The sequence below is a fragment of the Thamnophis elegans genome, chromosome Z (assembly GCF_009769535.1).
Source record: "Thamnophis elegans isolate rThaEle1 chromosome Z, rThaEle1.pri, whole genome shotgun sequence".
In the NCBI taxonomy this organism is placed as follows: domain Eukaryota; kingdom Metazoa; phylum Chordata; class Lepidosauria; order Squamata; family Colubridae; genus Thamnophis; species Thamnophis elegans.
The window spans coordinates 128,717,290-128,738,169 of record NC_045558.1 but is presented as its reverse complement, the minus strand read 5'-3'; the positions used below and the strand labels follow the sequence as shown (position 1 = coordinate 128,738,169).

Sequence of the window (20,880 nt, the reverse complement as noted above, 5' to 3'; positions counted from 1 at the left end):
ACTGCAGTCAGCTGAAGTAGCCTGCAGTGCTGCATTTAACCACTGTGCCACCTCGGCTCCTAGAACTGTAAGCCACATCCAAGAAGCAGTGCAATACAGAGAGGTGGCTGGGGCAACCTTTCCTGTGCTGTCCATTGTGGGTAGGAATCTCAAATAAGGCTGAGAATGAATGTTGTGTTGTAGCCAGACTGGACACTAGATTGGCCCCATGCAAACTCCTCAACTCTCAAGTAGCCCAGTTGAGGGCTTGCTTGCTGATCACGGATGCACCTGGACTCCCAAATCTGGATTGATGGGATGGGATCCTAGGAGCAATTAGATTAGCTCCTTGTTTAGTAGCTCCAGCCCCTCTCTCCATCACTGGTGCTAAATTGGGCAGTGAGTGCGGCTGTGGCCAGCCTGCTCGGTAGATGAGAACTTCTCAGGAGGCCAATCTGGCTACAGCAGAAACATTCATTGTCAGTCTTATTTGAAATTCCTAGCTGCAGTTGACAACAAAGCTAGGGTTGATGTCCCCCTGTGTTGATCCAGCAGCCAAAAGGCGAAAAAGGGTGAAAAACTACACATTGAACTCATGTTACTGAAAGCTCTGCTTTTAGGAGTGTTTGGAATATTTTGACTTCCTGTTGCCAGACTTTTCTTGGTGAAAGGAGGCATTTGTTAAAGTTATCCAAATAACTGTCCTTATTGGAGAGAGGGTGAATTGAGAGAATAAGGTTAAATGATCTGGATTATTTGGGTAAATTAGATGAGGTTATTTGAGGAACCTGATAGACTCATCTTGAATACCTGACCAGCAAGTAAGCTTTTCTGGAAAATCACAGCTTGGAGCATAATCAGAAGCTCACAGTGACCTGGTCAAAAATAGGCTGATCCCTCCCTTTGTAACAGGGAGCAACAGAACATGTTTTTCAGGAAACCGGTAATGACCTTATTGTTTAGTTCTGGGAAAGCGAGATCCTTTAGGGCTTTTGGACACGTATACTTTCAGAACATTTGGGGAATTTCCATGTACTTTTCATATTGTATTTTATGTACGCAATTGTATTTTTTGTATTCAAGATATGTCATTTTGTGTATTTAAGGTGCACCTATGTACCTTGTAGGGATTCTCATTTGTTTGGGAATCCACCTGCAGGTGTAATAAAATAGCTGCTTTCTGTTGCCATAGCCTCCTTGCCATTTTTTTTGCTATGAAGAAATTATATCTGGGATATTTTTCTCACACCTGTGGAAAGCATGCCTTCTCCAGGCATTGCCAATCTCTCCCCTCTGTTTAAAAAAAGAACCTAGAGCAAAAATCTCAGGCAGTATTAAAAAGAAGAGTAGAAAAAGGGGGCTGCTTGTATTATTTAATGGGCTGGTAAATTGGCAAAATGGACTGCTAAATTGGTCACACTCACCCAGTCACATGTCCACATATCCACAACCACCCAGTAACATGACCACCTAGCTACACCCACCCAGCTAGTTATTAGGCAAATCAAACTATAGTCTGGTTCTCCAACAGTCTGTGGGACTGTGAATTGGCCCTCTGTTTAAAAAGTTTGAGGACTCCTAATCCATATAAATGTCTACACTCATTTATATATTTACATACATTTCTATCTTGTTTTTCATTCTTTCTCTTCTGGCTTAGGCCTCCCTCCCTCCCTCCCTCCAGAGGCATGATCTTTACACAGGGGACTGTCCCATCATTATTATGGAATTAGGCAGTCTGACTCTTCCAAATCTCATGGGACACTATGGAAAAATGAGGAATTGACACTGAAGCATACTATTAATATTCACCATGAAATTCATTCTCAAATGTTCTCTGTGACTTGATTTGACAGTATGTTGCAATTTCTACTTTTGTCTGCGAAACATTTGAAAAAGACAGTCCAGGATGATTTCCTCGAAGAATCTTGTTGCTGTCATTTATATACAGAAAGAGGACATTTATGGAAGTTGTTAGCAATCATGGAGTCGCTGTTAACAGTATTGCCTCAAGTGGCATGCAAGGATCTTCGCCTTCAATGTAAACTTGAGGAACCTCTTCCTATTCATCACACCCATCATCAGCCTGGAGATGTTAACATTGCTGGCATCATTTCTGTATGTTTGACATTTTCTGACCCCATTGATTTCAGTCAACATCCTTCTCAGGGACTTCAAGGACTTCAAGATAGACTTATGTAAATACATGATCAATTTATTTTCAAGTTTTGGTCATTGAATAGAATAGAATAGAATAGAATAGAATAGAATAACAAGTTGGAAGTGACTTTGAAGGTCTTTTAGTCCAACCTCCTGCTTAGGCAGGAAATCTTACATCACTTCATGTATATCCAACATCTTCTTAAAAAACATCTAGTGTTGGAGCATTCACAACTTCTGGAGGCAAGTTGTTCTACTGATTAATTGTTGGAACTGTTAGGAAATTTCCTTCTCAGCTCTAAGTTGCTTCTCTCCTTGACCAATTTCCACCCTTTGCTTCTTGTCCTACCCCCAGGTGCTTTGGAGAATAGTTTGACTCCCTCTTCTTTATGGCAGCCCCTCAGATATCGGAACATTGCTATCATGTTTCCTCTCGTCATTCTTTTCATTAAGCTAGACATACCCAGGTCCTGCAACCATACTTCAAATGTTTTAGCCTCCAGACCACTAATCATTTTTGTTGCTCTTCTCAGCACTCTTTCTAGAATCTCAACATCTTTTTTTACATCGTGGCAAACATTGCTCGAAATATTTTCCAGTAATCTTAAATAGGCTGCCTAGATTTATTTATAAGCTTCCACATAAATTTGAAAAAAGGCCAATTTTTTATTTCAACAAATCATATGTAACAAGCATTCAGTATAAATATTGAAGGCAGATAACGATTAATTCATGAAGATCTACAGCTAAAATCTAGGTGGAAGCACCTATGTTTTTTATTTCATTTGATATTTCTAGTACAATTCAGCATTTTTCTTCTTCATGTAAACCATTCTTAACACCTGGAGTTTGATACTGAGCCTTTCTCATATATTCAGAAATAATGATTTAGGTTTAGGTTTTATTAGGATTTGTATGCTTCCAATCACAAATGGATCTTTTTAAATTTTTTACAGAATAGTTTTTCAGAATTACCAGCATATCCTGGCCTTAGCATTTTCTGTAAAAGAGATCAATGCAAATCCTCAGATCCTACCTAACATCACACTGGGCTTCCACATTTTCAACAGCAATTTTAATCCAGGCTGGAGTTACTTTGCCTCAATGTTGCTGCCTTTCAGTCAGGGAAAATTCATCCCTAATTACAAGTGTGGTGTCCCTGAAACTTTGGCTGAAGTTATTGGAGCACCTGACATTGCTCTTCACATGGCAACTGTATTGGGCATCTATAAAGTTCCTCAGGTAGGAGGTGTTGGAGTTTGATACTGAGCCTTTCTCATATATTCAGAAATAATGCTTCCAATCACAAATATTATTTACATAATATTTATATTATTATTATTTATATTATTATTATTATTCTGCCATGCCACCCCAGAGGTCTGTATTTTCAGATTCCTAGATATTATTTTTGCTTAATAGGATTAGCAGAGCTAGCCTGAGTAATGAATAAATCTGAATAAACGGGGGTATTCTTTTATTTTTTATTTTATTTTTATTTCATCAAGCATGCATTAGATAACTTATATAAGTATAACCATGATTTTGAATACATGAAATGGATATGAATAAAAGGGAACATAAGGACAGGGTTGGTGCACTTAAACATGCCCCTTATAGAACTCTTAGGCATGGGGTGAGGTTGACAGTAGACCTAAGGTTAAAGTTAAGGGGGTTTGGGGAAAGAAACCACAGTGTCAGGTACTGTCAGATAATTCCAGACATTGACCACTATGTAGCTGAAGTCATATTTTCTGCAATTGAGTTTAGAGCAGTTTATCTTAAATTTGTATCTGTGCTCATGTATTGTTGCAGTTGAAGCTGAAGTAGTCATTGACAGGTAGGACATTGTAGCAGATAATTTTATGTACTATGCTTAGGTCAGACCAAAGCCGGTGTAGTTCTAAGTTGTCTAAGCCCAACATTTCAAGTCTTGTGGCATAAGGTACTCTGTTGCAAGCAGAAGAGTGGAGGACTTTTCTTGTGAAATATCTCTGACCTTGCTCAATTGTATTAATATGATATGCAGTGCAGGTTCCAGACAGATGAGCAGTATTCAAGAATTGGTCTAGCAAATGTTTTGTATGCTCTGGTTAGTAGTACAATATTACCAGAGAAGAAGCTGTGCAAGATTAAGTGAATAACTATTAATGCCTTTTTGGCAATGTTTATACAGTTGACTCTTATTTCTAGGAAAAGATATTTACTGGTACCTTAAGGGTCACATCTTGGTTGATACTCCTAAATAAACATAACTAACTGCATAATGTTTCAATATATAAGAATAAGGATATCCAAATAAATGCATACATTGTTCACATAGACCTTTGAAATTGCATGTTTATCTTTCTGTAGTTGACTTATGGCTCTGCTCCAGTCATGGATAAAAAGACTCAATCAATTTTCTTCCAACAAATGTTTCCCGATGAATCGCACCAACATAAGGGCCTTCTGAAGCTATTGTTGCATTTTAGATGGCTCTGGATTGGAATTCTTGTGGTAAATGATGATAAAGGAGAGAGATTTGTCCAGGAAGTTCTCCCTACATTTTCTGAACATGGCATCTGCATTGAATTCATAGCAGAGTTCCCAATCTTAGCTTTTTACAGTGATTTTACTGATATCATAGATGAAGGACTACACATATACAAGGTTCTCATGAACAGCACAGCCAATGTGATAATCCTGTATGGTGAAATTCGCTCCATATCATTTCTGAGAAGTTTCCTCCAGTTTTCAGAAGTGGTGGATATACCAAAAAAGACAAAAATCTTGATTACATCCACTCAGACAGATTTTACCTCAAACTCCATTGAGAAATTTATGGACATCCATTTCCTACATGGTGCTTTATCTTTTGCAGTTCACACAAAGAAAGTCCCAGAATTCCAGGAATTTCTTCAGAATTTAAGTCCAAACAACAACAAACATGATCATTTTCGGAAAGATTTTTGGGAACAGGCATTCAATTGTTTCTTCTCAAATTCAAAAATTGAGACATCTGAGAAGAAATGTACTGGACAGGAGAGACTTGAGACCCTTCCCACATCTGTGTTTGAAACACGCATGAGTGGACAGAGTTACAATATTTACAATGCAGTCTATGCTGTGGCACATGCTTTGCAGTCCCTCTCTATATCCAAATCCAGGAGAAAAACAACAGTGAAAGAAGGAAGGAAAATTTTCCACAGTTATATGTGGTGGCAGGTAAGCCTGCTGGTGGAGTAACCACTATATCTGTAGTTGCAACATAACCTCTAATGAGTAAAATCCTTTTGAGCTTTTTAACATCTGGTCTAAAGGTGAAATGCAATAATGGCTTATCCAGCGGAAGTATGTATATGTTCATAATACAATGGCCAAAGTAATTCAACAAAATTATAACCATTTGCCTTAGACATCAGAAATACCAATGCTGTTGCAAGTTTGAATTTAGATGTATATGTACTATGTGTGTATTATTTGCATTAAATATATATATATATATATATATATATATATATATATATATATATATATATATATATATATATATATATATATATATATATATATTTAAAAAAGAAGTACCTATTCAAAAGAAGTTTGAATCATTAGTGAAGAAATGAGAAGAACCTGTACTTTTGTGTTCCTATACTGCCTTGTTTTATAGAGACCTCCAAAATACTGTATATTCCAACATGTAGGCCAAACTAGGAAACCCACTCCATGTAGTTTGGCACTATTATTATTGTATTATTATTGTTGCATTAACAGTCTGCTTACCCGTCCCTCACATTCTCATTGTTTCAATTATGTTTTCCTGAAATCCCAAATGTGCTTTCCAGAGGCAACTGGACTTTCTGCTTTTTCTTTGAAGATATTTCTCTTCTCATCCAAGAAGCTTCTTCATCTCTTCAAAGAAAAACCAGAAAGTCCAGTTACCTCTTGAAAGAAAACACCTTTGGTACAGCCATGACTTGGATGACTGAGAATCTCCATAAACATTTTCCTGAATTTTTTTCTTAAATTATCAGTACTTTTCTTGACCCAGACTCAACTTCCTCTTGTAAGTCTGCAGCCCTACTAGTGACTCTTCAGGGTCATTCCTATGATCTAAAAAATATATGGATATTTCCCCATTTGTAACACTATAGCCAAATAAGAGAGAGAGGCGGATGATCTTAGTTCTTTGCTAGTTAACCAGGAGTGGGAATGTCAAACATTGTAGCCCAGTTCTGTATGTGAATAATTATTGAAAACCTATAACTCCTCCAATTCAAGTGATCCTGAGCCCTGTCAAGATCACCATAACCTCATATAGCTTATGATCATTACTGCCTCTTTTGAAATATAACATACATGTAAATGTAAAGACGTTACATTTTGTCTTTCTATTCTCTTGTTTTTATACTCATGGATTTTAACTGAGCAATAACTCAGATCATGGATCAATTTATGGTAATATTTTATTGTACAATCCTATGTCAATACAGTTTAATTTTTTTCAGCAGTGTCATATTTTATATCTACTCCCTTTTGGAACACTTCTTATGTTTTGGACAATTATTTCTGCCTCCTTCTGTCTTTCTTTCTCTCTCTTTGACTCTCTCTGTATTTCAGGTTCATTCTTTTCTGAGAAGTGTCAGATTCAACAACAGTGTTGGTGAAAAAGTCTCCTTTGATAAAAATGGAGAATTCATTGGTGGATATGATATTATCAACTGGATCACATTCCCAAACCAGTCCTTTCTTAGGGTCAAAGTTGGCATGGTAGATCCCACCGCTCCACCAGACAACTTCTTCAATATTTCTGTAGATTCCATCACATGGCCAGTAGGCTTTAATCAGGTTAGCTATTTGAATTTAGAATCTAAATTGGTCTGTCTTCATTTAGATAGCATAAAATATATATTGATGAATGTTCCAGAGCATCATCTCTGAATAGCAATAGCAATAGCAGTTAGACTTATATACCGCTTCATAGGGCTTTCAGCCCTCTCTAAGTGGTTTACAGAGTCAGCATATTGCCCCCACAGTCTGGGTCCTCATTTCACCCACCTCGGAAGGATGGAAGGGTGAGTCAACCTTAAGCCGGTGAGATTTGAACCACTGAACTGCAGATAGCAGTCAGCTGAAGTGGCCTGCAGTACTGCACTCTAACCACTACGCCACCTTGGTTCTATAACTAAGAACATATGCCCTGCAGAAAGAAAAAATGTCTATAAGAATGTTTACTTCTCTACTACTTGTTATAGAATATGGTATCCATTACTTTGGCCCTCTGTGAATTATGGACTATGTTTTTTGATATAGAAGGTGCAATATAGTATATTACATTTCATCACTTCATAATTAAGAAGTTGAGAAAACTATCTTTAACTGACCAGCATAAAAATTGTCTTTGGAGAAAGGAGAAGGTAGTTTTGGAAAATACCAATAATTGTAGATATTTAATGAATGATAATTTCACAACAAATACTGTATTTTTCGGAATATAAGATGCACTGGAGTATAAGACGCACCAAGGTTTTGAAGAGGCAAATTAAAAAAAAGGAGGTAGGTAGATAGAGGGATAGAGAGGGAGAGAAAGAGAGAGAAATATAGTAGTTAGGTAGGGAGAGAGAGAATAGGAAGGAAGGTAGGTAGGTAGGTAGGTAGGTAGGTAGGTAGGTAGGGGGAGAGAGAGAGAGAGAGAAATACAGTAGATAGGTAGGGAGAGAGGGAGAGAGTAGGTAGTTAGGTAGATAGAGGGAGAGAGAGAGAGAGTGGGTAGGGAGAGAGATAGACTAGGTAGGTAGGTGTTGTGGCCCAGCAGGATCCACTGGAGCTGCTGAGGGACTCAGATAGCGACGAGCCTTATGATTCAGCTATGGAAGAGATGGAGGACCCTGGGCAGATTTCAGACTCAGAGCAGGTACCAGAGAGGCTGGTTGGCCACCAGGAGGTGCCTGAGGCATGGAGCAGTGGAGAAGAATTAAGGGAGTTTGTCCCTGATGCAAGATTACGATGGGCACAGAAGTGACGACAACAGCTGCGTCAGAGACAAACTCCTCAGAGATAATTAAGCCAGGTGGTTGTGGTTTGGCTCCTCGCAAGAGCTTATTTAAGTAGAGCTTTTGGGGAGGATACTTCTTGCAGGACACAACCGTTTAAAGTAATCTGGTCTGAACTGTTTGTTAAACAACGCTGGAGAAGCTGTTATCTGTATCTGTCGGAGTCTGGGTTGCTGCCAAGGTTCTTTATCTGTTCATTCATGTTTGGGTTTTCAGCCACCAAGATTTATAGTCCTGCCAATAAAGTGTAGTGGCATTCCAGCTAAGCTTGTCTCAGCATTTGTTACTGGACGGAGGTGGGAGGAGTCAGAACAGGTAGTTAAGTAGGTAGGTAGATAGAGGGAAGGAGAGAGAGAAATACAGTAGATAGGTAGTGAGAGAGGGAGAGAGAGAGTAGGTAGGTAGGTAGATAGAGGAAGAGAGAGAGAGAGAGAGAGAGAAATACAGTAGGTAGGTAGGGAGAGAGAGAGTAGGTAGGTAGGTAAGTAGGTAGGTAGATAGAGGAATAGAGAGAGAGAGAGAGAAATACAGTAGGGAGGTAGGGAGATGTTTCCAGGTGTATTTATCCATGTGCTGGAGAAGGAAATTGCTGACAATCTGCAGCACCTAAGACTTGTTTCTGCTGGCACAGCACTTGATCAATGTAATTCTCATCAAACTAAAGAGTTTTCCGAAAGGAAAAAAAAAAGTTTTTGCACTCTGCAAACCTCCCCAAAACGGCCCGTTTTTCATGAAAACAGGCCTGTTTTTTCAAATAAAAGGCATGAATAGCCTTGTGGGGGGGCTTGTAGAGTACTCCTGGGGGTAGGAGGGGGGGGAATGAGCAAAAAAAGGCCCATTTTCATCAACAAAATTGCATGCATAGGCTTATAGAGTGCTCCTGGGGGCTGGGGGGCAAAAATAGCCCATATTTTGCTCATTTCTGCCCTCGCAGGGTATGCATGGCCATTTTTGTGAAGGGATGGGGCTTTGGTAGGCAAAAAGTGCTGTATTTGATGTATAAGATGCACCCAGATTTTCAGCCTTTTTTGAGGGAAAAAGGTACATCTTATACTCTGAAAAATACGGTACAACTAAATGATATCATCATATCACTTTTGCTTCTCAATTAATTTTTATTATTTTAATTCTACTTTAACAGTATCACTCTGAGTGTTTCTTTTGCCCTCTATATCTTAAAATATTCTTCTTCATTTCTTGACAGGCATTACCTTTATCCTTGTGTAATGATCCTTGTGAGGTAGGATACAACAAGGCTAAGAAAGAAGGGGAATCATTTTGCTGCTATGATTGTCATATATGTCCAGAGGGGAAAATATCAAAGGAGAAAGGTAGGAAATTTCCAAATATAATTGGGCTGAGACATTGAGATACAACGCTGTCTATAATCAACTGTATCAATTCCAATGTGTGTTTTTTTTAGATATGGATGACTGCTTTCCATGTCCAGAAGATCAATATCCAAATCCTGAGAAAAATATGTGCATTCCAAAGCGGATTACTTTTTTGTCCTATGAAGAACCTTTGGGGATCAGTCTGACCATTCTTTCCTTTGGCTTTTCTTTAATGACAATTTTTATCACCACAGTATTCATGAAACACAAAGACACTCCCATCGTCAAAGCCAACAACCGGAATCTCACTTATATACTCCTACTTTCCCTTCTCCTCTCTTTCCTTTGTGTCTTTCTATTTGTTGGGAGACCAGATAAGATTTTTTGTCTCCTTCGACAACCAGCTTTTGGCCTCATCTTTTCTATAGCAATTTCTTGTGTATTGGCCAAAACCTTTGTTGTGGTTCTAGCATTCATGGCCACCAAACCTGGTTCCAAACTGAGAAAATGGGTGGGTGGAAGAATGGTCAGCTACATTATTATTTCCTGCTCCTTTGTTCAAATATGTGTTTGTGCTGTATGGCTGATAATATCTCCACCATATCCAGATTTTGATGCACAGTCAATGTCTGAAGAAGTCATCTTGGAGTGCAATGAAGACTCTGTCATGTTCTGCTGTGTTTTGGGCTTTATGGGTTTTCTTGCTCTGGTTAGCTTCTCTGCTGCTTTTCTAGCTAGGAAGTTACCTGACAGCTTCAATGAAGCCAAATTCATCACCTTCAGCATGTTGGTCTTCTGCAGTGTTTGGCTGTGTTTTATTCCAACCTATCTAAGCACTAGGGGAAAATACATGTTGGCTGTGGAGATCTTCTCCATGATCTCCTCCAGTGCTGGTTTATTGGTGTGTATCTTTTTTCCCAAGTGTTTTATCATTGTGATACGACCTGAACTGAACAATAAACAGCAGCTCATGAAAAGAAAGTTTTAATTTGATGTATTCCCGGTAGAGTTTTCCAATTTTGAACTCTGTGACCAGTTTATAATTTTATTTAGCTGAAATGAACTTGCTTCCATACTTCTGAATGGGAGGCAAAATTGAAAAATTGGAATGATGTAACAATTACTACCACTCTTTTTTAGATCTAATCTTTATTGTATTCATTTTTAATAAATCAATGATTCATTTTCTTTAATTTGGAATTTCAAGTTTTCATTTGGTACTATTGAATATGAGCCACCTCACCAATTCATGGCATTTATGGTGAACATTTTCCTGTCTTAAATTGGTGGGTGACTAAGTCATACGAGAAGTGACAGGTTAGGCCTGGTTTAGGTGGTTGAGATGTGATCTGGCTTTGGAGGAATATGCAAAATGAGTCTGATTGGACATGGGTTTAAAACCATCTTAGGGAATACCTTGTGTTGATATGGGTGGCAAAATTTTGATATTTGTTCACTTTTATTGCATTCACTGATAGCCATACAGCAGTTCTGGTTAGATCAAAATCAGTCTATACTGACTAAGGAGGGTACTTTGGTACATCTATTGTGAATATTATTCAAGCTATATGATGGACAAAGTTGCTCAGATTCACTCTGATGCAGAGTCTGATTGGGCAGAGGAGTCAAAAGAGTGTGGAGCATGATTTGGGAAGGGTGGTGATCTGAGATGAGCTTTTTGTTAAATCCTAAGTAATGTCTTGCTATGCTCATGAAATACCTCTACTTTGCAGAGTACACTGGTTCTTGGTTTGCTTTGAATATGATTCAAGGTGTTTGTTGTTATCTACAAGGGTCCACATGGCTTGTCTTCCCTTACATGATGAACCCAAATGATTCATTCCTTAAGGTTTGGGGAAATAAGCCCTCTGGCTGGCAGCCCTTTTGTTGCTGTTGCCTACTGGTAGAATTTCAACTCAATGCAGAGCTGAAATACTTTGGCTGGTAGTTTGGCTTCCCTGTCCACTTAATAATCAGGGAGATTGCTTAATGACAGCAACCAGGAATTTCAGAATTGCAAACATTGAAAAAGGAGCCACTTGGATATCTGGTTTAATGACCTAATCCTTACCCTGCTTTGTTCAATGATTGAAATTCTGCTCTCAATTGTTACATTTACAACTATCTTTATAACATAATATACAAATGGACCAATGGGAAAACATATGATTGAAAGAATTTGTTAAAAAATTCATGACTGGGAGAGACATGGGAACAAGGTCAGCCAATGAATAGGCATAGCAACTAAGTCAGCCAATGGGAGCTTAAATAGATATGAGTGTGTACACAGTATTAAAACAGAAACTTAAACAGTCTGCTGCTCTGAGAAGTAAATGAGCAATCTGCCTGGGCTTGTCTGCTGAAATGAAACTAACTGCTTGTGATTGCCTGTAACTCTTCTGCCTTTTGTTTACTTGGAAGAACCACCTGTTGATATTGTACATTTATTCATCGATTTTTATGTATATAAAGAAATTAATGAATCCAGCTGAATCACTTATTTTTATGTATTTTCTGGAAGTTATTTTCTACAACAAACTCTGATACAATTAACATTTTCATTTTTAGTCTTACAGATAATGTTTATAAAATGATGTATTGTTGGAAATTATCACCAGAGAAATTGTCTAGAATGCATAAAGCCCTTGATTTTTGCTGGAAATGTGAAAACATGAATGGTCATTTTATTATGTATGGTAGACATGCAAAAATGTATTTTGAATACAACTATTCAAAATATTTGGATTATACAATTGGCATGAATTCATAGATAACTAGGAAAAAAGCCATTGGACTTTATGAAAACCTCTATACTCTCAAAACTGATAATCTTTGATTATACCCAGAATAGAGGAATGGTTGATAAAGATGAAGGAACTTGTAGAATTGGCTAAAATAATTTTTATTTAGAATAGTAAAGAAAAACATCTACTTGTGTTTTGTCTGAAAACCCTTAAGGCAATTTGCATAAACTGGGGAAATGCACTTAAGACTTGTGGTTTCACTGATTAGGAAAAAACTGTGTAATAGAAAAGAGTGTGCTTTCTTTGGTAATTATAGAGTAAGATTATAATTAGAATCATGATTTTGTCATAATTACACTGGCAGCAAAGGAAATCAGAAATTGGAAGCTTCTTCTTTCTACTTTTTCTAAAATAACTTATAAAATGTGCAATATTCAGCAAAAAGATGGATTATTGATAAATATCATCAAACAAATCACCATAATTTATACTTGTACTGCATCCATGTATTACTCTAAATGTCTAAAAATTGCCTTACCACAGTGATCAAAGATTCAAAAATAAAATTAAACTAGCAAGGGCAAAATGTGACACCTCTGCTAAATCTCACTTTAAACCCAGTGGGTCTGAAATAATTTGATTTCATTAGACTCTTGCACATGTTTACAGATGATCAATCTGAAATCTACTGAATAAAGTGCTATAGAAAGCTGCATCTAACTACCATTTGCTTTAAAAATTAAAGTTCTTTCACTTCACCTCACAATGCTAATCCTATGTTGCAAATTGACAAAAGTCCATTGCTTGTGTATTTCTCTTTATTAGATTATCCCTTTTATTCAAATCAGGTCTCACAATAATGATGTAGCATTTGGGGAAAAAGACACAGACTAGCAGCCCAGCACTGGAGGCCAAGAGGGAGAAGATCTCCACAGCTACTGTGTATGTCCCTTTGGTGCTTACATAGTCAGGGACAAATGACAACCAGACACTGCCAAAAACCAGCATACTAAAAGTAATAGACTTGGTTTCCTGGAAAGTGTCTGGTAATTTCCTAGCTAGGAAAGCTGCAATAAAACTGACCATAGCCAGGAAGCCCATAAAAGACAAAACACAATAATACATGACAACTGACCCTTCATTGCATTCCACAACAATTTCAGAAACAAAGGAGTGCATATCAACATCTGGGAAAGGGGGTGAGGTGATCAGCCACACAGAACAAAGAAGGGTTTGAATGAGAAAGCAGGAGAGAACAATGGAAAGGGCCAGTCTTTTCCCAACCCAGGTCCTCATCTTTGACCCTGGCTTGGTGGCCATGAAAGCCAGAACCACAGTGATGGTTTTGGCCAATATACAAGAAACAGCCACTGAGAAGATGATCCCAAAAACAGTCCGTCGAAGGAGACAGGTCACAACCATGGGTTTGCCAATGAAAAGCAGAGGACAAAGGAAGGAGAGGAGGAGGGAGATTAGGAGGGTGTAGGAGAGACTGTGGTTGTTTGCCTTAATGATAGGAGTGTTGTGGTACTTCAGGAATACTCCCAGTATAGAAATTGTGGTAAAAGAAAGAATAATGGCCACAGTCATTAAGCTGCTTCCTAATGTTTCTTCATAAGAGAGATAAGTTATGCATTTGAGAAGGCAAAAATTCTGCTTATTGTTTGGATACTGATATTCTGGGCACTGGAAGCATTGGTCCATATCTGGAAGAGCAAATAAAAGTAGAATGGTTTAGAGACCATTAGTCTGAGAATGAGAATATAAAAGACATATTTTGAAAAGTTATGTTAAACCTAGTGTTAAAGCAGTGTATTGGAGTTGGTGAACAAATGTAAATCATTAAAATATTAAAGACTTCACCTCTTTTTGTGGATTTGTGCTTGCCTGGAAATAATTGATCAATGTCTATTTTACATGTAACCCTTGGTATATATCTATATTTTCTACTGAATTTCAAGTTGCTAAAAATATCTTGGGAAAAAAGATATTTGTTGTAGGAGATTCATCACTGGAAGCTTTGAAGAAGAGACTGGACTGCCATTTGTCAGAAATAGTGTCAAGTCTCCTACTTGGGCAGGGGGTTGGACTAGATGACCTACAGGGTCCCTTCCAACTCTATTATTCTGGACTCAAGATATGATTTATCTGCACTGCTTAGCTGTGCTCATTAACTGAGAATTGTGGATCCTGAAGCAAGAATACACCCCAATCCAAGCCATTTCAGGCTTGGTGTCTCGCAGCCATGAGCCAACTTGTCTCCTCTCCTTTATGCCCTTCTGGCTACATCCTGAACCCTACCTCATTCCTGGGCAGGAACATTCATTCATGTTCTAGCAAGTGCCAGCATTTGTGCACCCCTCACTTGATTTCTCTTTTTAGTATCCAACAATGACCATTCTCCTTTGCACCCCTTCCCTCCCAGTTTGCCAGATAATCAGGGGTGGGCTTCAAAAATTCATAGCCATTGTGGGCGTGACCACCTGCACCATGGTGGAGGGCATTTTTATCCTCCCTGGGCTCCAGAGGCTTTCCTCTAGCCTCTGGGAGAGTGAAAACATCCTCCCTGGGCTCCAGAGGCCCACTGGAGGCCCTCTGGAGGCTGGGCTTCTGGAAATTCTGTGAGGCCCATTTTTTGCCCTTCCTAAGCCCCAGAGGCTTCCCTCGAGCCTCAATGAGGGCAAAAATGTCCTACCTGGGTTCCAGAGTCCCCCCTCCCCCAGAGGCTAGAAATAGGGCCATTTCCAGACTTCCTGAATTTCTGGGAGGCCCATTTTTCGCCCTCCTCAAGCCTCCACATGGGCCCTGTACTGACCTGGCATCCCAAATGGGCTGTGTGGAGACTTCTGGGAGGGGCAGTGTGGGATTTATGGGTTCACTGAACTGGGCAGATCCTTAGCTAGAGGATTGCCTGAACCTGTGTGAACCCACAGTAGCCCACTCCTGTGTAGAAGGAGAAAGTTTGTTGTAGGGAAAAATTAAATTTAACAATTTTCTAAAGACTTCAAAGATGCCTCATTTGGAAAGGTATTCAGTATTTCCTTCACTATTTTCACCAACTTTCACCTGATAGTTAACCACAATAGAGAAAGAAATAATTCATAGAGAAAAAATTTGGCTCATATACGCCACAGTTTCAAATAGAAATGCAGTACTGTGTTATGAAAAATTGTTCACATTTAGGAAATTGAGTGAAGGTGCTGAAATGATAGACAACATCCAGAATCTTTCATAACATCTCTTACCTGTCTGATTTGCAATCTTTCCTTGTGGACATGGAATGCAATCATAGCAGCAAAATGATTCTCCTTCTTTTGGGGTCTTTCTGTAACCTAAAGGGCAATTATCATTACACAGGGAGACAGGTAATATCTGTTCATGAAGGAGATAAAAATATATTAATATATTTCAAAATAACATTTATAAATTGCAACACGTTGACATAGAACTGCTCATTGAAGCTTTGCAATAAGGCCAAGAGGAAGGTGGACTCCTTACTTCACACATCGACTGCATGTTTCAGTTGTTACAGGTAATGCTCCTGTGAGCTCACCTACAATATAAACTTAATGACACACATTTTATTATTGGAAGTGTAACTTTTGGGTTTTATAGCTGCCTCGGATTCTGCAGCAAATGAAAACTAAATAACCAAAAATATCAAACTGGTCAGAGTCAATAAAACAATATAATTAACCTGATTAATTCTATTGATTTGTAGAAGTAGAAAAGGATCTCACAAGTATGATTTAAAAGGTAAAAGTTCCCCTCACACATATGTGCTAGTTCACAAGGAGGCAGTTCACAAGGAGGCAGTGTTCATCTCCGTTTCAAAGCTGAAACAGAGATGAAGAGCCAGCACTGTCCGAAGATGTTCTCCATGGTCATGTGGCCGGCATGACTAAATACCAAAGGCACACAGAACACTATTACCTTCCCACCAAAGGTGGTTCCTATTTTTCTACTTGTAATTTTACATGCTTTTGAACTGCTAAATTGGCAGAAGCTGGGACAAGTAATGGGAACTCATTTCATTACACTGTACTAGGGATTCAAACCACTGAACTGCCGACCTTTTTGATCAACAAGCTCAAGTATGATTTATTTAATTATCTTTTTTGAGATAATTGCTTCTTAATGTAAGCTTCATAAAACTATTCAAGAGACAAGAAAAAAAGCAACAAAGCACCACTGCATTATAATCTGGATTAACAAATGTGTCTATAGACAGAGTGACTCCAGAAAGAGGTGAACATATATTGTGACATCACAACAGAAGTTCCTAGCTGATTTTCTATAGCAATGTTCCAGGAGCATTTGAAGGGAGTCACTGGCTCCCAATGGCACACATATCAAGTAGTCAAATCATTGTCTATTTTAATATGTACTGTAAACTCTACTCACTTAATAAAAAGTAACATAACTTTGAAGCCATAAAGTAACCCCATAAAATATACAGTTTAGATCCCATTACATAATTTACAACCTAAACCTATCTATTGCACCTAACATGTCCATTGTACTCCAAATTATCACAGGGATGTTGAATCCCTTCCTAGATTCACCAACAATTCCTATGATTGAACCAAAACAAGGTGAAATGGAATATATATTTTGCCACAATAGTCGCTTAACAATATACAGATAAGTGCATATTATCATCTGTCAGATTACTCAGTTCTTGGTCAGATTTTTTTTCTTAAGACTAAAATGATCAGGGTAAAAGAATGAAATTTTAATAGATTTATGTCCTTGGAATAGTGAGCAAAGTAATAAATCAATGGGGACATGGTGTGAATCCTACCTGATTAAACCAGGTGGGCCAGATAACATTATCCTCTGAAATGGTCAACATCTGATGTGAGAGTCCATCTGGATCTATGGTTCCCACTTTAACTCTATGGAAGGATTGGTTTGGGAACATGATCCAGTTTATGATATCAAATCCTCCTCTGAATTCACCATTTTCATCAAAGGAAATCTTGTCTCCCGCACTGTTATTAAATGCAACTCCTCTCAGAAAATGGTGAAGCTAAAGAGCAAGGAGGAAAGTTAGAAACAAGATAAAAGCATGCTATTGTGGGAAAGGCCCCTTTCCTAGAATAAAATATTCTAAAAGGTAAAGGTAAAAGTTCCCCTCGCACATATGTGCCAGTCGTTCTGACTCTAGGGGGCGGGGCTTATATCTGTTTCAAAGCTGAAGAGCCAGCGCTGTCCGAAGACATCTCTGTGGTCATGTGGCCAGCATTATTAAATACTGAGGGCACACGGAACGCTAACATCTTTCCTCCAAAGTGGTCCCTATTTTTCTACTTGCATTTTGTACATGCTTTCAAACTGCTAGGTTGGCAGAAGCTTGGACAAGTAACGGGAGCTCACTCCGTTACATGGCACTAGGGATTCAAACCACCAAACTGCTGACTTTTCTGATTGACAAGCTCAGTGTCTTAGCCACTGAGCCACCGTGTCCTGTAGAAAATATTCTACAAGTTATTAAATGAGGTAGAATAGAATATTGCTCCTAAAGGAAAAGAGGAGGAAACCCACCTTAATAGAGGCAGAAAGCAACCCCAGTATTTCTGCTATGTTAAAACAGCCTAAAGCGGAAGTCTGAAGAGGCTAGGCTTTATGAATGGATATCATGGCCAAGCCACTCTGTTCTTAAACAAAGGGCAGCCAGCAGCTCCGAATAAGCATCACAATAGGCAAGGATCCAAAACTGACAAAATTAACTCAGAGAAACCAGAGAAATACTGAAGATTTGCATTTCCTCTTTTGCCTGTAGAGCTAGTCATGTCCCCTACATGGCCCCATAGGAATCTGGCAGAAACCATTGAAATATTAAAGGACATATTCTTGAACAGGAACAGGCTTCTCAATCACAAAGCCTCCAAAACTGTATAAAAGGCCATCTATTCTCAATCCCAATTTGTCAGTCACCCCAGAAACATGCTGCTGCCATTGTTTTTTCTGGCTACCAAATAAACAGAGAGATCTTTTCCAAAAGAGCAGCTTGCCTCCAATTTATCTTTCCTGTGTCTCTCTTCAAGCTTGGAATAAGATAAAGAGTAGAATTTATTTCCAACAATATGAAAGTTTATTGTTAATATTTCCCAATGCTTTGCTTCTTATCATTCTAAAATAGATTATTAATAAGATTTTACAGTCTGTGAATAGATATACTATAAATTATGAAGGCTTTATTTATTTTTTATTTTTTATAATAATTTTTTTTTAATTTTTAATTTGAAACAGGCACAACATCTTTCTTTACATGCTATAAAAAGTATATCAGTCGGTCACAAATAAACTTTGGTACATCTTCTCCACAGTCAACAAACATAACTCAAGTATTTTAACTCAGATATTCATACATATCACCATCATCATATATCCATTTTCATTTGACTGTGATTACTATTTAAAGATATTAATAATAATAATAATATTCTTAAACAATACATACCCACACCAGTGGGAAAAGAAAAAATCAAAAATCAAAAAGAAAAAGAAAAACAAAAAGCACACACACACAAAAAGAGCAAAAAAGACAAAAAGAACAACAGACAAGGCAGGGAATAAAAAAAACGAACACAGGTATACATTATCAAAAAAAAAGTATATCAGCTGGTTACAATATGTTTTGGTGCATCTCTTCCATTATTTCATATTAATTCAAATATCTTAACTCAAATGTTTACCATATTAACATCATTATACCTCCACTTTTAGTTGACTATAGTTGTTTAAACATCCTTCCTCCTTAACTATGCCAAAGAATTAATCCATAGCCACATGTTGACATTTCATTACTTGTTTGTAAAATCCTCTATTGACATCAAATCCTCATATCCTATTTTAGCTAAACATCCATAATATTTAATACCAGAGATTCCATCTTCCATACAGTATAATTTATTAGCATTCTCCCTTCATTATATAATTATATCATATATCATAACATTTTCCCCATATTAGTTAACATTTAACTGTATATATTTTATTTTATAATAGTAATAATTATTGTAATTGAGACCCTTTATATATAATCCAAAAATACTTCCAACCTTCCTTTCTCATATCCAATGATTATTTATCATATCAACTCCACATTATATACATTACTATCAATAACAATTATTATTCAGCTATATCTATTACAAATAAGAGTAATTAGATTTAGCTAATTTTCAATTGTATTCTTCAATCTGTCAGCCTATGTCTCTCCAATAGCAAAGTCCTCTTACCATTCTTAAATCAAGTTCCCCAAATGTTTTTATAGGCAAGTCCAAACAGAAATATCTTCGCACCTTTTTGCTTAGGATGCCTCTGATGTAATAATGTTGTCCTTCGTTTATTCCATTCAATTTGTCCTGAATTTTCAAGGGTGGTGTCAGAAATTCTGCAGATAATGTTTCATAAAATGCAAATTCTTTAATGTTTCTCATTCCTTCTACGCTCTGTCTTTTGAAGTAAATTTTCTGTATGGCTCCCCCTCCTCTTTCTGCCTCCAAGGTGAACCAGACGCCCGGCTTGTCAGCAGGTTGAAATATTTCCTTTCTTACATTCTTCATTTGAATTTCAGGAGCATTCAAACATTCATTCTGACTCTTTCCTTCATATTGTAGTGTTAAAAACAATAAATAGTCTATTTTTTTTCCAGATTCTTTTTCAGATTTCTCATACTTATCAAACAACCTTTGAAAAACGGAAAAAATCTTTTAAAGCTCTCCATGGTAGTGGATCTGACTATTTGAGAGACCGCCTTCTGCCAATTACCTCCCTTCGTCCCATCAGATCGCATAGAATAGGCCTCCTCCGAATTCCATCCGCCAGCCAGTGCCGACTGGCGACTACGCGGAGGAGAGCCTTCTCGGTTGCAGCTCCGACGCTTTGGAACGATCTCCCCATGGAGATTCGTACCCTCACCACCGTCCAGGCCTTCCGCACAGCCCTCAAGATCTGGCTATCCCATCAGGCCTGGGGATAAGACCTGTACTTTGCCCCACCCGAATGCTGAATGAATGTTGTGTTTTATTGGTTTATTTTTTTATTATTCACATTTTTTTTCTTTCTTGTGTTTTGTCCTACACTCCCTTCCCATTAATTGTAAGCCGCCCTGAGTCCCCTCAGGGAAAAGGGCGGCCTATAAATTTAAATAAAATTCCAAAAATTCCAAATTCCAAAATCATAAATATTATCTGTCTTTATCTATCTATCTATCTATCTATCTATCTATCTATCTATCTATCTATCTATCTATCTATCTATCTATCTATCTATCATTTATCTGTCTATCCATCTATCCATCCTATCCATCCATCCATCCATCCATTCATCCATATATCCATCCATCTATCTATCTATCTATCTATCTATCTATCATCCATCCATCCATCCATCCATCCATTTCTTCATCTGTCATCTCTCTCTCTCCCTTTCTCTCTCATCTATGTCATCCATCCATCCATCCATCCATCCATCCATCCATCCATCTATCCATCATCTATCATTTCTCTCTGTGTGTGTGTGTATTCTGTTTCTCTAGCTATCTCTGTCATATCTATCTATCTATCTATCTATCTATCTATCTATCTATCTATCTATCTATCTATCTATCTATCTATC

The 20,880-nt window shown here is 37.8% G+C and overlaps 1 protein-coding gene across 1 annotated transcript; it reads left to right on the top strand.

Annotated features, from left to right (window-relative positions):
- Positions 1–3,243: 3,243 nt before the first annotated feature.
- Positions 3,244–10,496, top strand: LOC116521746 (vomeronasal type-2 receptor 26-like). The gene is made up of 5 exons (XM_032236406.1): positions 3,244–3,381; positions 4,495–5,346; positions 6,742–6,969; positions 9,379–9,505; positions 9,598–10,496. Exons 1-5 carry the CDS (start codon positions 3,244–3,246, stop codon positions 10,494–10,496), a joined length of 2,244 nt encoding a protein of 747 aa, XP_032092297.1.
- Positions 10,497–20,880: the final 10,384 nt, after the last annotated feature.